General features: G+C 45.1%; 2 protein-coding genes across 3 annotated transcripts in view; one reads left to right on the top strand and one right to left on the bottom strand.

Annotated features, from left to right (window-relative positions):
- PFKFB1 (6-phosphofructo-2-kinase/fructose-2,6-biphosphatase 1) overlaps positions 1 to 648 on the bottom strand; it is a 21469-nt gene extending 20821 nt beyond the window's left edge. Inside the window, exon 1 of the mRNA XM_044443417.1 lies at positions 636 to 648. Coding sequence (XP_044299352.1) covers positions 636 to 648 — 13 coding nt within the window. The remainder of the gene's footprint in view (positions 1 to 635) is intronic.
- Positions 649 to 3122: 2474 nt separating this feature from the next.
- Positions 3123 to 15777, top strand: APEX2 (apurinic/apyrimidinic endodeoxyribonuclease 2). 2 transcript variants are annotated; one of them, XM_044443486.1, is made up of 6 exons: positions 3123 to 3300; positions 8985 to 9068; positions 9377 to 9557; positions 10639 to 10785; positions 12260 to 12329; positions 14291 to 15777. In XM_044443486.1, exons 1-6 carry the CDS (start codon positions 3156 to 3158, stop codon positions 15146 to 15148), a joined length of 1485 nt encoding a protein of 494 aa, XP_044299421.1. In that variant the 5' UTR covers positions 3123 to 3155; the 3' UTR covers positions 15149 to 15777. The 2 variants fall into 2 exon arrangements, with proteins under 2 accessions (XP_044299421.1, XP_044299420.1); XM_044443485.1 differs by having other exon boundaries at positions 14171 to 15777.
- Positions 15778 to 17069: the final 1292 nt, after the last annotated feature.

The following is a 17069-nucleotide window of genomic DNA, read 5'->3' as shown; positions in this document are numbered from 1 at the left end:
GGCCAAGTTAAGTAAACAAAAAGGTTACATGTGTGAACTTACAGGGTTAGGGAGGCACTTTAGCAAGCCTATAAAACACAGAGATTACACTTTGACAGTTACCCACTAACGGAGTGGGGTCATTTGGTCTTCACCACCAGACACCGAGGCATCCTTGATCTATTTATGGCAAGGCAGTGAGGCGGGATGGTAAGTCTTGTTTTTCTAAGTACAAAACATATTCCATTTTACTTCAGTTGTGCCCACCCTGATGCCTTCCAAAGGTTTTGGATTTCAGCTGCCTTCAGCCTCAGTCAAGGGATGCTGGGAGTTACAGTCCAACCCTCCTGGAGTGTCTCAGTGCATGAACCAGAATTTGGGGAGATGCATTACTTGGAATATTCTGCCCCCCTCTCATTTTCTTTCTTTTGCAAAGCTAAAAGCAGTTGAGAGTGGGGATTGGATTGGATTGGATAGTACTGTCTGGGGCAGAGGGGTAGGAGGGGATTCAGACCTTTCCCGTACACATCCTATCTCCCACCTTGTCAGTGTGATTAGTTTGCAAAGAGGAGATTTTGATTAGTAAAACATGGTGGTGAGGGGAAGAAGTTTGAACTCTTTCTTCAATATTACTCCCCATATTCAGTTTATCTCACCTTTGCCCTCCATGTTTGCTTTTAAAAAATGCTGGAAACCCAATCATTTGTCAGGGTTGTAGGGAAGTCAGATGCTTTTGGCTCAGATGCTGGGACCTAAGGGGGTGAAACCTGGCAGACAGAGGTAAAGCTTGGTGGGATGGAGAAGCTGGTGGTGCCTGACAGATGCAGGCAACGGCATCTGATACACCAGGGCAAGGGCCCCTCAGGGTAAAACTGCATGGAGAGCTGGGTGAGGGTGGGGACAGGAACTGGGAGAAGATGAGAGGGAATCGCAGAAACTCTTAAGCACAGATGTAGAACCTCAGGCCAAATCCAGCCCTCTGAGGTTTTCTAGCTTGCCATGCCCCAGCCCTTACCCACTGTGAGATCCAGCAGGGTGTAGTGGTTGGAGTGTTGGACTGAAACTCAGGAGATCTGGGTGCCAGTTCCCACTTGGCCATGAAATTCACTGGGTAGCATAGGGCCAATCCCCAGCTCTTAGCCTGAGGAAGTTCATAGGGTTGTTGTGAGGATAAAAAGGGGGAGAAGGAGCATGATCATGTAGCCTTGTGTTTTTGCAAGAGCAAAAGTGGTGGGTTATAACTGTAATAACCAGTTCCACTTCAAGGTTGATGGTTTGATGAATTCCTGGATTTTGCATGGCCCTCCACTCCCCCAGTTCTGAGCAGATGAAGAATCTTTCCTAAGGCTTAGTTTCTGGCAGTAGCAACTGCAAGTTTAAAAACATGCTAACATTTTTGGTATTTTGGCCCTGCCCCCTTACCACCATCCTATTTTGCCTTTGGCCATGCCAATCAGGGGATGCAGTCCTCCATTCTCACAAAATCAGACATCCTAAGGTTGTAGAGAGTTTAGCCCAGTTTCAAACCATGAAGACACATGTAACCACTCCTTGGCTATACTAGGAAAGAGGCTTAAGCACTCAGTTCAAACCTTCAAGCTTGCCAAAAGTGGGAGCCAAAAACACCTGGGTGTCTATGTTTTCATGGAATGGTCCTGAATCCATCTGAGCTTCTATTTATTTATTTAAAACATTTGTATGCCGCCCAATTGTGCCACAGCTCCTCTGGGTGGCTCACAGTCATCAGACAAAATACAATAAAAAACTAATTACAACATTTAAAATACAATGTTAATAAAATACAGATAAAAATACAAAACAGAAGGTATGTGCGGAATCTTCTGGCAGGCTCCACTTCTACTGTCTTTAGAGTCTGGGCTCAGAGGCTGAGCAACAAAAAGGATTAATGATTGAACTGTCCATTGGTGTAAAGGTATACCCATTTTCCAGTTAGGGAAAAGTAAAACTTTTTAGACAAAAGTCATTAGTTGCAGAAAAACTGGAAAATTTTGTTAATCCCACTCATGCGGTTCTTCTTGATGGCTCAACTTCCAGTCTTCTCCATTCAATTTCCAAGAACTTGCACTTGTCCAGGGATGCAAGATTTGTGAACCCTGACCCTAACCTGAGTTTTTCACTCCAATTATTCTATCCTATTAGCATGCATGTTCCTGTATGCAAATACAGAGCATTCTTTGCAGTGGTTCTTCCTGATAGCTCAACTTCCCAGCCCTTGCTGTATGAGTAAATTTGCAGCCCCATAACTGTGTTTATGTATGCAAGATTTCTGAATGCTTCCCCAAAAAGAAAAAGTCCTACAGCTATGAATATTCCACAGCCAGCTACACTTATAGGGGATACTGGGAGTTGTAGGACTGTAGGCACTAAGATTGTGCCTAAGAGACCTGTAGCATATTAAAGACTCCTAGTGTATTTGTGGCAATAGGCTCTTCTGTACTAGAGGCCATTTCATCGAATGCAAGGAGTAAAAGAAAGCAAAAATCCTCACACAAGATGGTTCGTTCTTCTTTGCAACTACTGTCATTTTTATTTGTATAATGCTTATTCGTATTTTATTTATTGCACAACATTAGGAGAAACTAATCTAGCTCGCACGTATACGACATTGTTGAGAAACTTGGTTAGATATATTATTTTTCTATCCGTGGATCTTTAAAACTTGAGCATCTGTTTAGGCAAGGAGGCGAGGCGGACACCACGGAAAGGCAGTTCGCACTTTTCCACGCTTCGCCCCTATATCTAGAACCTATTGTTGGTCAAAGGGCTGGCGTCCTTTGGTTCCCTAGTGCAAAGCTGCATGATTCCGTTTGGTGCAATGCTTCGACGTCTGCACAATTTATAATCAGCCATCAAGGTTTCCTCTTTCCCCCACTTCTGTTTCCACAGCTACAGAGGGAAGAAAGTTATTTGGGGGTGTTTTTATTTCAAATCATTGGAAGAAAATGGAGTCTGTCACCGAAATCTGTGTGTCACCTATTTCAACTGCTACAGTCTTGCGTACTCTTTCCCCTTTTGTCCCGCACATGGACGAGTTTGATATGAACCGGAAGCGAACAATCGTGGGATAGTGGTTTGTTTATCTCTTTGTTGCCGATTTGGCGGCAGGAAATGACATAAAGTTTAGAACCCCCCCCCCCCCCATTCTTCATTCATGGATGCTTGAATGGTTCCTGGGTGGGATGAAGTTGTTGAGTTGGAACGTGAACGGGTTGCGGGCTGCGGTGGTCTCTGGTGGGCTGAAGCAGCTGTTGGATTTGTTGGGAGCGGACATCATCTGTTTACAGGAGACCAAGATTACCCGTGAGTAATGGGAAGCAAAAGTAACACGTGCATAAATGTGGAGCAGGGCTGACCCTGGTGCTGGTTTTAGGACGCAAAGCCAGGTTAAGAGGCGCTCTATTCCCCCTGAAGAATGTATAAAAGTTTATTTTGGCTTTTGCGAGGCAGCACTGACTAAAATTAAGCAGCCGATTTGGTATAACAAAAATGCAAGAGGTCGGGGGGTTGACGCTAGCCATAAATGTTTTAAAGGTTTACACCTGTCCGACTTTTAAAAAGTTCTACTTCTTTTCATATCATCCCTTAGTATATCAAGCTTGAGGAAGAGTTCTGGAACACCTCAAAGCTTGCACGGGCTTAGTTGGTCCTAATATAAATAACGTTGAGCTGTGAATTGTGGTCCTTCAATTACTGTTAGACTCCAAGTCCTGTCTGCACTAGCCAGCATGCCTAAAGGTCAGGAATTATGGGAGAGCTAAAATTTCCTAGACATAGACTACAGATTCAATCTTTGGACCAAAATCAATGAATTAGCTCCCAACAATACTGAGAACTCCTTCATGGATCACTGCCCTGTTGTGGCGAAGGGGCTTGCATAGTTCAATGAAGCTATGAGCTATGCCATGCAGGGCCACCCAAGACGGGCAGGTCATAGCAGAGAGCTCCGACAAAACGTGATCCACTGGAGAAGGAAATGGCAACCCACTCCAGTTTCCTTGCCATGAAAACCCCATGGACAGTACCAAAAGGCAAAAAGATATGATGCCGGAAGATGAGCCCCTCAGGTCGGAAGGTGTCCAATATGCTACTGGGGAAGAGCGGAGGGCTAGTACTAGTAGCGCCAGAAAGAATGAAGCGACTGGGTCAAAGCCGAAAGGACACTCAGTTGCAGATGTATCTGGTGGTGAAAGGAGAGTCCGATGCTGCAAAGATCTATACTCCATAGGAACCTGGAATGTAAGATCCATGAATCAAGGCAAGCTGGACGTGGTCAAACAAGGCTGAAAATCAACATCTTAGAAATCAGTGAACTAAAATGGACAGGAATGCGTGAATTTAATTCAGATACTACTACTACTGTGGGCAAGAATCCCTCAGAAGAAATGGAGTGGCCTTCATAGTCAATAAAAGAGTAGGAAAAGCAGTACTGGGATACAATCTCCAAAATGACAGAAAGATCTCAGTTCAAATCCAAGGAAAACCCCTTCAACATCACAATAGTCCAAGTCTATGCCTCAACCACTGGTGCTGAAGAGGCTGAAGTTGACCGGTTCTGTGAAGGCCTACAACACCTTCTGGAATTAATACCAAAAAATGATGTCCTTATCATCATGGGGGATTGGAATGCTAAAGTAGGAAGCCAAAAGATAACCAGAATAACAGGCAAGTTTGGATTTGGAATACAAAATGAAGCAGGACACAGGCTGGTAGAATTTTGCCAAGAGAATACGATGGTCATAGCAAACACTCTTTTCCAACAACCCAAGAGACGACTCTACACATGGACATCACCAGACGGTCAACACAGAAATCAGATTGACTATGTGCTCTGCAGTCAAAGATGGCAAAGCTCTATACAGTCAGTAAAAACTAGACCAGGAGCTGACTGTGGCTCAGATCATGAGCTTCTTGTTGCAAAATTGAGGCTTAAATTGAAGAAAGTTGGGAAAAGCACTTGGCCACTCAGGTATGACCTAAATCATATCCCTGATGAATATACAGTAGAGGTGACAAATAGATTTAAGGAATTGGATCTGATAGAGTACCTGAAGAACTATGGATGGAGGTTTGCAACATTGTACAAGAGGTAGCAACTAAAACCATCCCAAAGAAAAAGAAATGCAAGAAAGCAAAATGGCTGTCTGAGGAAGCTTTACAAATACCTGTGGAAAGAAGGGAAGCGAAAGGCAAGGGAGAAAGAGAAAGATACACCCAATTGAATACAGAATTCCAGAGAATAGCTAGAAGAGATAAGAATGCCTTCTTAAATGAACAGTGCAAAGAAATAGAGGAAAACAATAGAATAGGGAGGACCAGAGATCTCTTCAGGAAAATTGGAGATATGAAGGGAGCATTTCATGCAAAGATGGGCATGATAAAGGACCAAAATGGCAGGGACCTAACAGAGGCAGAAGAGATTAAGAAGAGGTGGCAAGATTACACAGAAGAACTATGCAAGAAAGAGCTTACCGTCCCTGATAACCACAGTGGGGTGGTCACTGAACCTTGTGCCAGACATCCTGGAATGTGAAGTCAAATGGGTCTTAGGAAGTCTGAGCAACAACAAAGCTAGTGGAGGTGACAGTATTCCAGCTGAGCTATCGAAAATCTTAAAAGACGATGCAGTAAAAGTGCTACACTCAATATGCCAGCAAATTTGGAAAACTCAACAGTGGCCGCAGGATTGGAAAAGGTCAGTTTGCATTCCCATCCCAAAGAAGGGCAATGCCAAAGAATGTTCAGACTACTGCACCATTGCACTCATTTCACATGCTAGCAAAGTGATGCCCAAAATCCTACAAGCTAGGCTCCAGCAGTATGTGGACCGAGAACTATCAGAAGTACAGGCAGGATTTCAGAGAGGCAGAGGAACTAGACATCAAATTGCCAACATACGCTGGATCATGGAGAAAGCTAGGGAGTTCCAGAAAAACATCTTCTGCTTCATTGACTATGCTAACGTCTTTGATTGTGTGGATCACAACAAATTGTGGCAAGTTCTTAAAGAGATGGGAGTACCAGACCATATTATTTATCTCTTGAGAAACCTATATGTGGGTCAAGAAGCAACAGTGAGAACTGGACACAGAACCACTGGTTGGTTCAAAACTGAGAAAGGAGTTCGGCAAGGCTGTATACTGTCGCCCTGCCTATTTAACTTCTATGCAGAGCACATCATGAGAAAGGTGGGGCTAGACGAATCACCAGTTGGAATTAAGACTGCCTGGAGAAATATCAACAACCTCAGATATGCAGATGATACCACTCTAATGGCAGAAAGTGAAGAGGAACTAAAGAGCCTCTTGATGCGGGTGAAGGAGGAGAGCGCAAAAGTTGGCTTGAAACTCAACATTAAGAAAACTAAGATCACGGGATCAGGCCTATCACTTTCTGGCAAATAGATAGGGAAGAAATGGAGGCAGTGACAGATTTTATTTTCCTGGGCTACAAGATCACCGCAGACGGGGACTGCATCCAAGAAATTAAAGGATGCTTGCTCCTGGGGAGGAAAGCTATGGCAAATCTAGATAGCATACTAAAAAGCAGAGACATCACCCTGCCAACAAAAGTGTGTATAGTCAAGGCTATGGTTTTCCCAGTTGCAATGTATGGCTGTGAAAGCTGGACCATAAGGAAGGCTGAACGCCGAAGGATTGAGGCCTTTGAATTGTGGTGCTGGAGGAGACTCCTGCGAGTCCCCTGGACTGCAAGGCGATCAAACCAGTCAGTCCTAGAGGAGATCAACCCTGACTGCTCTTTAGAAGGCCAGATATTGAAGATGAAACTCAAATACTTTGGCCACCTAATGAGAAGGAAGGACTCCATGGAGAAGAGCCTAATGCTGAGAACAATAGATGGCAAAAGAAGAAGGGGACGGCGGAGAATGAGGTGGCTAGATGGAGTCACTGAAGCAGTTGGTGTGAGTTTGTGTGGACTCCAGGGGATGGTGGAAGACAGGAAGACCTGGAGGAATGTTGTCCATGGGGTCGCGATGGGTCGGACATAACTTCGCTACTAACAACAACAGTAATACTGAGAAAATTGGGAAGACCAAGAGCAGAGCAAAATAAAAATAGCAGTCCATATGCCTGAACAATATCTCTTCTCTGTTGGCATAGAGAATTTATTTAACTATCATGATTCATATCTGTGAGAGTTGTCTCTTCTGGAAGCACTTAAATCCATTAACTGTATTCTTCCTTAGCCTGGATGTAACAGAAATGTTACATTTCTGAGCAGGAATCAGAAAAGAACAATTCTTTCTTATCTGCCATCTTTTAAAAATCTTTCTGGTGGAAATATTAAAATATTGGTAGGCTTCTACAGATTTAATGCAAAAGTTATCATGTTGTTCAAAGGCAAAACTTGGTTTTGGCTTTTCTTTAACCTATCTTTCAGTACTGCATTTCTTAGCCATGCAAACTGCCTTTGCAGTGCAGATCTGCCTTGGAATTAGAAGGCAAAATGGCAACAGAAGTTCCAGCAAACTCTACCCAATTATTATAAATTGATTTATTTTCTACCATTGGTAGATTGTTGGGATTTTACTCTCCAGACATTTCAGACTTCCCTCAGCCCAAACCAGTGCAGCCAGTATTATGGAATTAAGGGAATTATGCTCCAATACACTTGGAAGCACCTGTTTCCCTACCCCTTCTTTGACAAATACCTGCTTTCTCTAACAAATATCCTTTGCATATTGTTGTTACCGAACTCACCCAGTCAACAGCTAGGGCAAACCCAGGTGGACCCCAGACCCGAGTCAAAAGGAGCCTGAGACGAGACTTAGAACCAAAACCAGCTTTATTCTAGTGTACTATAGAATAAAGGGAGACAAAAGGGGACATTCAGCCCAAGGCAGTGTCTCAAAAGTTGCACCCCGGTACATGCATTTAATCCCCTAGGTAACCAATTAGGTCACCTAATACACTTCTAATGCATCAATACTTCATTGTAGCCACACCCCCAGTGCTGTTAGCTTCAAAGAGTCTTTTCTTCTGTCAGGACCAGACAGTTCCCATGTCTATTTCTTATCTGCTCGAGATTCACACAGGCTTGCCATGTTCTTACTCCCTGCACATTTGCAACTTTCATGGCAGCTAGAACCAGTTTCCACTGTCCCTTTGATTACTGTAGGCGAGGTCAGGCTAGCGTGTTAGCTGTGGGTTACACAAAGTTCATTTTGTTCTTATCTGCCCTCCCTTCTGGGACAGTATAACTGTGGTGTTTTTACTATGTGGCCTTCCTCTGGCCAATTACTTTTGGGGTGTTTTGGGATGCTGCAATTGGCAACATTATGAACTTCTTTTCCCATTAATCCCTGCTAGTGTGGCTGATGGTCAGGAATGCTGGCACATAGATAGGCTGGGGTTTTTAACCATTTCTGTCCACCACCTCCATAACCTGGCAAAACAAACCCATGTTTTGGGGTTTGTGCATGAAAACCCAAAGTTAACAACCTAACAACAAACCATGGATTCCTTTCTTGGGTTGTTGTGATTAGCAACTCAAAGTTAACGCATAGTTAGATTCACCCACAACTGTAAACAAGGATTCAACAGTCCATATTCTAGTTTGCAATTAAGTAGGAATCTGGTCAAAAAGTGATCTTTCACAGTATTGGTACTTTGCAAATGACACCCTACTCTGCTTTATACTTAGATTTTTGAGCAAGTTACTATTTTTTTAGTTTTCCCAGTTTGGCTTTTGGAAAATAGCTGTCTAGCATGGCAGCTTCTTTATGGAAAGGGCTCCCTTTGTGGCAGCCCTGCTGTGAGCCACCACGACACTGCCAAATTCCAAATGTGCCCACCCACTCAAACAGAATAAGCTAGATGCAATGCCAGTTGACAACATAGTGGATGAATCTAGGTTTCTTTTGCGTGGTAAAAAAACCCCAACTGCTGTGCTTTAAAGAGAAATGGAGGGGGCTTGTAGCTATGTCTCTACCCTGATTATTTTCCAAATTTCTGCTTTGTTCATAGGGGACCTGCTGGAAGAGCCATTGGCTATAGTGGAGGGCTATAACTCTTACTTCAGCTTCAGTCGCACCCGCAGTGGTTATTCAGGTAATGGAGTGCTTTTATCAAGGGAGTCTGGCAAGCCCGGCCCACCAGCTTCTCAGCTGATCCCTGTAACTGTACCTTGATCAGTGTCATTGTCTGCAACAGGGATCAAAAAATGGTTGGCTCCATGCCTCAGGAATGCCTTTTCCTCATTCCTGCAGATCAAGCTTCTCTTCAGAGCTTCTGTGTCTGAAAGGCCAGCAGTTGTTCTGTGTATCTCCTCACCTCTGTCTTCATTTGAGATCTTAACAAAAGGCCTTTTCCCTAGTTCCAGAGCCAGGGCCCCTTTCTCACAACCACTTGTCCCCCAGGTGTTGCTACTTTCTGTAAGGCCGATGCCACCCCAGAGGCAGCTGAGGAGGGTCTGTCTGGGCTGTTCACCAAGCATGATGGAGCTGTCGGTTGCTACGGAAACACAGACAACTTCACACTCGAGGAGCTGCAGGCCCTGGACAGTGAGGGCCGGGCCATGATCACTCGCCACTGCATTTGGTAAGGACAGGATTTGGGGAGGGAGAGAGGATGCCGCAAAAAGGGTCTGTGGCTGACACAGCATAGAGCAGGTGGGCACATATAGTGTTGTAGGTCCTTTCACAAAATGGCTGCCATGCAAGTGGGCTTGCCTGTTCATAAAAATGGCTGCCGTAGCCAGTCACTTCTCAGAAGACAAATTGGTGAAGCTGGATAAAAAATAACTAGCCCAAGAGCCTATGTATGAGGCAGAAGTAGAATTTGAGCTGCAAAACACAAAACTGTTCCTTTGAACCCAAATAAAGATGGAGCAGGATGCTGGTGCACTGCTTTGCTGCAAGCCAGATTTACAGTGTAAAAAAGAGTGTTAAAATTCCTTAGCGTAAAATAAAATATGAGAAGGTAAGGAGCTTGGTAGTCTTAAGAGAAGTGGTTGTGGGTATAGTGAGACCCATGGGTATCATGCAAGGAAACCCCAGGCATAAAAATTAGCAGTATACTTGTAAACATATTGACTTGCAGATTGCTCCCACTGTTTTCAGTGAGTTTTACTCCCAAGCTAGTCTGCACAGGGTTATAGTCTTACAGTGTTAAATCCCTGAATTTAATGTAACCTCAGCCAAACAGTGACTAGGTGTACTTCAACAAGCCCCTCACTCTCAGCTTTCCCATTTGTAATCAGAGCTAAAATTATTGAACTTATTTCAGAGCAGCTGAGAGAACTTCCTTGCAAAGCTTCCTTGCAAAAATTTAGGGAATTTGCTGCTGCATGATGTATTGAGAACTGTTAGTTTCATGTCCTCTTCGTAGGCTTCCTTGTGGCATCAAGCTGTGTATTGTTGGGAGCATTTAATGATTACACCTGCCTTCCTCTGCCTGGAAAAATCTCTGGGAGCAAGGAAAAAAGAAGCTCTCTTTACTGCTGTGAGCAGACTCCCTTGTCCTTATCTAACATCAGTGAGTGGGATTTCCTCTTATCCCACCAGAGAAAGGCAGGGCTAAACGCAGGACCTCTGCAAGCTCCTCATCTCTTGCCTAGCAGGACCTTGAGACTTGATAACCAAAGCTTCCTTGTGTGTGTGTGCTTGTCCTTTCACTGCAGCACCTCAGAACAGCGGGAGACCACTCTGACAGTCATCAATGTGTATTGCCCGCGTGCTGACCCGGAAAAGCCCGAACGTGGGGACTTTAAGTTGCGGTTCTTTCACCTTCTGCAGGCTCGGGCGGAGGCTCTCCTTAGAGCTGGAGGGTAGGTGCTGCTTATTTTTAATCTGACATACACCCCAGTGAACTCAATAGGGTCTTAATCCCTATTAAGTGTGCTTTTAACATTGCAAGGTAAATAGCCAAACAGTGAATCTCCTCATTTTTGCCTTAAATGAAGCAGCCTCCCACACCCCTCCTCTCCACTGTACCCTGGTCTCCAGAGTGGAGAGAATCCTGTCAGTTTACAGGGTTGTAAGAATGACTGGAAATGGCTGTGAAAAGGCTTGGGAATGCTAAAGAGTGCTGTATAGATGCTGTTTCTTTAATGTTCATGTTTAACTGTAAATTGTTTCATCATTGCATTTTTAAAACATTATCCAGACTTTCATCTCTTTCCTGTCCAAGCCAACATCCTTCTCCCTGGTTAAAAAATAATGAACAAATGGATTGTACTTTAGAAATCCTGATCATTCCTAGCCTCTCCTGGAACACATGCATCGTGCTTTGTGACAGTGTTGCATTACAAATTACTCAGGGCTTTAACCTCCTGGCTCTTCACTGCTCTCCTAATCTCAAAGGGTTAGGAGCTTGCTGGACCATGAATGCTATCAAAAAATCCAGCTGTCCCGCTTGTTGGAGAAATCATCAGTGCCCCCCTGAGCCACTATGTGAGAGTTGGTGGCTTCGTGGGATCTAGTAAAGAGAGCAAACTGCCAAACAGATGGTCCTGCACACCATCCCTGGACTATGAAGCTGCCAAGATTTAGTTTCAAAAACACCTCACCTCTGGATGGGCAGCCACAAGTGAAACCAGAATCAGTTGTTGCTCACCAGCAACCAAAGCCTCCTGGACTTAGGATGCAAGCAGGTTCAGTAGAGAGAGGGAAAAAGATGTCGTTTAACTTCCACCCTTATGCAAAATACCTGGCTCGTTTGTTAGCAATCTGATCCTGAAGCGAAATCAGAGATGAGTGTGGATTCTTCCAACCTGATGGGGGCTTAAAGGCTGAGCCCACCCCTTGGATGAATCTTGGGACATTCTGGGGCCAGATGCAGTCTGCAAACCAGAGATTCTTCATTTCTGTTGGCTTGTAGAAGCTGATCAAGACCACCCCCCTTTGGGCATTTGAGCCCCAGGGCAACAATTGCTAATCAGAGTGCATAGCACTAAGCTTTAGGGACTGAAGGTGTAATTTGATTTGAGCCAGCAGTCCATCTATTTTCTTGTGCAAGGATGGGGAGTGTGTGGCACAATGATGTTACTGGACTGCACCTCCCTTCAGGCCACGTGATTGGCTGTGCTGGCTGAAGCTGGTGGGAGTTGAAGCCCAACAGCATCTGGAATTCTGCATATTCCCCACTCCTGTATTCATGTAGGCCAGGATTACAACTGGGGTTAAATTTTCCTCTTGTGCTGCTGCTGAAATGTTAGAAGTCGCTTTCAGTTTTCTGGGGCACTGAGGCTGCTGTCTGCTTATTCGTTTTGGAGTAATGCAGATGTCCTCTTTTTCTTGTAGCCATGTGGTTATCCTGGGAGACATCAACACTGCGCACAAGCCCATTGACCATTGTGACCCTGGAGAGCTGGTGAGCTGGCCATTCATTGTTGCTCAGCCCTCTTTAGCCCATACTTAATGAGACGTGGAAACATAGATAGATTTCCCACCATCACCACCCATGCATGTTGTAGGGCACATGAATCTTGCATTGTGAATGTCCAGTTTCATGTTCATGGACAACATGTGATTGGGGTTTAAAAAAAACTAGCAAGGGAAGCTAAGCTGTTTGGAGCAATTAGATAAGTTCCTCCACCACCCCACCTCACTACAAGGAAAATTAGCAGAGATGGAAGGACAAAACAATGGGTTTAAGAAATAACATGTGAGATTTCAGCTGGGACTTAGTTTCTTCTTTCCATTGAAGGTCCGGCTCGTATCTCTGCAGGGCTGGCTGGAAAATTCCAAATTTGATGGAAAAAGAAATTCAGTTATGCCACCTAAATAAAACATACATACCTCTATGTACTCATTTGGTTCAGTACAACCTGGAATGATCAATTTAACTTTGTTGATAACATGAAATTTATGGAGCCATTTGTTGTCAGGGCTGTATTTTTTAATTTAGTAACTTGCCTTGAGTTATGTTTATCATAGAAAGGCTGGACTTCAGCCTTTATAAATACATAAAAAATAAGTAAGAAGCACATCAGGCAGAACCCAGTAGGGTACCAGAACATGGACATGCTTCTCCTTGGAAACTGAGCTTCCAGTGAGAAACACGGTGAGGAAGGTCAGAGTTGTTTCATTTGTTTCCTTTCCTTTCATTTCATAGCTAACAGAATCAGAATGAATCATCCCAGCTCTCCTCTGGGTATGGGATTTTCTTGTTGATAACATGCATCGGGTTGCTGTTGTTATGTGCAGTCAGGTTGTCTCTGACATATGGCAACCTGAAGAATAGGCAACCTTCAAAATGTCCCCTCCTTGACAGCCTTGCCTAGTTCTTATAAACTCCAGGCTGTAGTATCCACCTGTGAATCTGATTTGAAAGCAGCAATTAAAAAACCCCATAGCTTTCTTGAGATGCTGCTCAGTTCAGTGTTCATTATCAAATCCTGTAACTGTAGGTGTATCTTTGCATATCTGTGGAAATATGGAATACAAAGAACTGGTATTCTAATACATCTTAAGAGACTGAGCTGCGAAACTAGACACTTCCAGTAAGAGTATTGCCTCTTTTATGGTCTCATTAGGTGGCCTTAGGATAAGCTTTTCTTATACCTGCAATTTTTGGGCTAATACTAATCTGACTTGTGAGATTTTGTTATGGTTACAACTAGGTAAAGAAAATGAAGCTCACTGAACACTCAAGGGCATATTATCTTGACCTGCCAGCAGATCTTTAATGCAGAGATGGAGAACCTCTGCCCAGAGGGCCAGATTCAGCTCTTCTGGTGTTCTAGTCTAGACCTCTTGGGTTTCCTGAGCAGCCACGCCCCATACACCATTCCTCCAACCATTGATCAATGGTTCCATGTAGCTCACTTCCATGTAGCCTGAAGTGCCTGACCCTGCCCAAACTTGGAAGCTAAGCAAGGTCAGGCCTGGTTGAAATTGGATGTAATACTGTAAACCACCCAGAGTGCTTCAGCTATGGGACGGTATAGAAACGTAATACTACTACTATTAGTAACCACCACCACCATGTGGTGCTTTCCCAGCTTTGTGCAGGGAAAGGCTTTTGGAACGTGGTGATGCCTCTCCCAAGGCTTCCTTGTCAGAATTAAGAGATGTAAAGCGAAAGCCTGCTGGTGTTTCAGCTGTCCCACCCACCACTTCATGCAGCCCTCCTACCCCTCCTCTGAAATTTGATTCTCAGGCTAAAGAGGTTTGATTCTTTCTCTTTAATGTTTGCATCATCTTGTGCAGGAGTCTTTTCAGAAAAATCCGGGGCGCCTTTGGCTGGACAGTTTTCTCTGGGAGCCAGGCAAGGATTTCCAGAACAAGAAGCTCTTTGTTGATACATTTCGCTTTCTACACCCCAATCAGGAAGAGGCTTACACTTGCTGGTGCAATGTCACGGGGTCCCGACACCTCAACTATGGCACGCGGATTGACTACATCCTGGCAGATAGCACTCTGGTATCATTGGAGCTGGTGGAAGCCCAGGTCATGCCAGAAGTGAGGGGCTCAGACCACTGTCCTGTACAAGCAATGCTGAAAAGTGTCTGCCTGGCTGCTCCCTGCTGTCCACCCCTCTGCACCCGGTTTTTACCTGAGTTTGCCGGTACCCAGCAGAAGCTCAGCCGCTTCCTGGTGAAAGTGGATCGGACTGGCTTGCCAGAGAAGGACCAGAAGCAAAGAGAGGCCAAGCCCCTCTATGGGAGGAGCTCCAAGAAGGCACGGACTGGCCCGCTGCAAAAGGGACAAGGGGATTTGCGCAGGTTCTTCAAAGCTGGAAGCCTCAGGGACAGTGATGGTGCCGGGTGCCAAGCATTCATGCATAGGGCAGCAGAAAGGAATTCTGCGAAAGGAACAGTCAGTACAGAAAGGCCAGTTAACAAATGCAGGTCAGAGAAAGTTGCTGGCATGAGTGAGGAACATCTGAGGAGTTTGGGAAAGGAGCCTGCTGCGGGTCTGATCAGTGGGGAAGCTACGAACAGTGGTGAAGGTGTGGTTCCTTCCAGGTCAAAGCAGTCTGCTTCCCTATGGAAAACCCTTTTGTCAGGTCCTGCTAAGCCACCTCAGTGCAAGGCCCATGGAGAGCCCTGTGTCCTGCGGACGGTGAAGAAACAAGGGCCGAACTGTGGGCGACGTTTTTATGTCTGTGCCCAGCCTTTGGGGAAGCCCTCTGATCCCCGTGCCCGCTGCAACTTCTTCCTGTGGGCCGATCAGGGGAATCCATGAATTGAAAGGTGAGCAGTACTGAGAGGGTTTTCCAGGAAGCATTCCAAAGAAGCATCTGACTGGGGCAGGTTGGGCTTGCAGGAGGTCTACATCCTTGAGGAAGAGGGAGCCATCGCCTGTGACTTAGAAAGGCTTAGGCTCAAGGCTAGATGCTCAGGAATGCTCTGGCCAGGAACTTCTATGGGCTTCTCCTCAAAGTGAGCCTGTGGAAACTCAGCATAGACCAGCAGCTTACATCCTCCCCAGATCACTGGGGATGGTGGAAACTGTATCCCAGCAGGTCTGGAGGGTGCCAGGGTGAGGAAGGCTGGTCTACAATTTTGCTAAGCTCTTTTGGTGGGGGTGCCAGCAGACTCCTTGGGAATGTAGATGCAGACTGCTCTGACTTGCCGCAAACAAGTGAAATGATACTGATCTCTCAAGGGCTGCAGACTTTCTGGTGTCTACAGAAGTGCAGCAGTGCCAGTCAGCTGTGGGCTCCCATTGCCTTAGGTGCAAAGATTCTGGGGCAGTTTGCTTTTCTCCTCATTTTCTACCTACATGCCCCAGCTTTACCCAAATATATTTCAACCTTACTGCTAGCAAACGGGCTCTCCTTTGGAAAAAGAATCCTTTCTACTTTTTGATAAATAAAGGGGTTTTTAAAGATGTCTTCAACACATTCTCTTCTAGAAGTAAAAAGTAGGATGCCTTGGGCAGTATCCAATATGCGCTTGTGGAAACCAGGATGTATGGCATGGGAAGCTGATGGATTCCAAAGCAAATGGAAATAAGTGGGAAAGCTCATTTCCACAATATGGCAGGTCTGCAGAGCTTGCAGAATGGAGCTTCAGTGACTTGCCTCTGGCAGGAAAAGAGTGTTTTCAGGAGTGCCTTAGTGATTCCTCTTGGCACAGCAGAACAAATGGAAGCATATTGGAGTACCCGAAATTCCAAACAGGAGTTAGACTGGGGAGCCCCATCCCATCTTACCTACTTTAATTGTGGGAACCGGGAACGTTTTGATACAGCACAAGCTGTGTCGTGTGCCTCAGCTGAGTGGCTGACAGAGATTAGATCAGAGATTAAGCTCTGTCACTTGACAGAGATAGCTTGTTAGTGCCCATGCAAGAATGTCATTGGACAGGAAGGTGCAGCCAGCATTTCTCCATGGGAAATGCATGAGGAAGGTTGCTTCCTAGTGTCTTGTGACTTTCAAGAATGGCATCCCTCCAAAGGGATTCACTTGGAGTTGGATGAACAATGGAGCTGCCTGCTTACCATCCCTGGTAGCATTAGCTATCTGCACTTTAGTGCTTAGGTCTGGTGATGGATCAGCAGGAGTATGTGGAAGTTATTGAACAGAACCATCAATGAAAGGGGGTGGTTTTTCCCTTCAGAAATAAATTGCCAAAAGGAAGAAAGGTTAGGATTTGTAGGTGAAGGAAGCATGAGTTCGGTTTTGGTACTGACAATATCAGGTGGAACTGTTAAGCCTGTGGGACTCTTTCACTTCCTCATGCCAGCTTTAGATCGATCTGGCCTACTTCTTTGTGCATCCCACATGCAGCTGCCTTGATGCACATCCCAGTAGTCATCCTTTCCTATGCTGTGGTGTATCTGTGTTTCTACATGTTGCTTGTGTGCCAGCTCATGCTCAATATGGGCATGCAAGAGGTTGCCATCTGAAGGGGCCCTGCTAGGCCGGGGTGCCTGACATGAGCGCAGAATTTCAGGCCTGGGGTCCCCAAATGGCCGCACCCTCTTTTTCAGGCCAACAGCTGTTTGGTGGTTTCCAAGCTTTGCACTGTTTTTCCTGCAGTCTAAAAGTATGAAACATCTCTGTTACGGCAAATATTTTCATCACTCCCCTTTTGCCTCTGGCTCAGCAGCCATTTTCCTTTGGCATGTACCCCCAAGAATGCATCCAAAATTAAATCTG

Source organism: Varanus komodoensis, unplaced genomic scaffold, assembly GCF_004798865.1.
Source record: "Varanus komodoensis strain SLA01 unplaced genomic scaffold, ASM479886v1 scaffold42, whole genome shotgun sequence".
In the NCBI taxonomy this organism is placed as follows: Eukaryota; Metazoa; Chordata; class Lepidosauria; order Squamata; family Varanidae; genus Varanus; species Varanus komodoensis.
The sequence above is the reverse complement of the archived record's forward strand: the minus strand, read 5'-3'. Positions and strand labels throughout refer to the sequence as shown.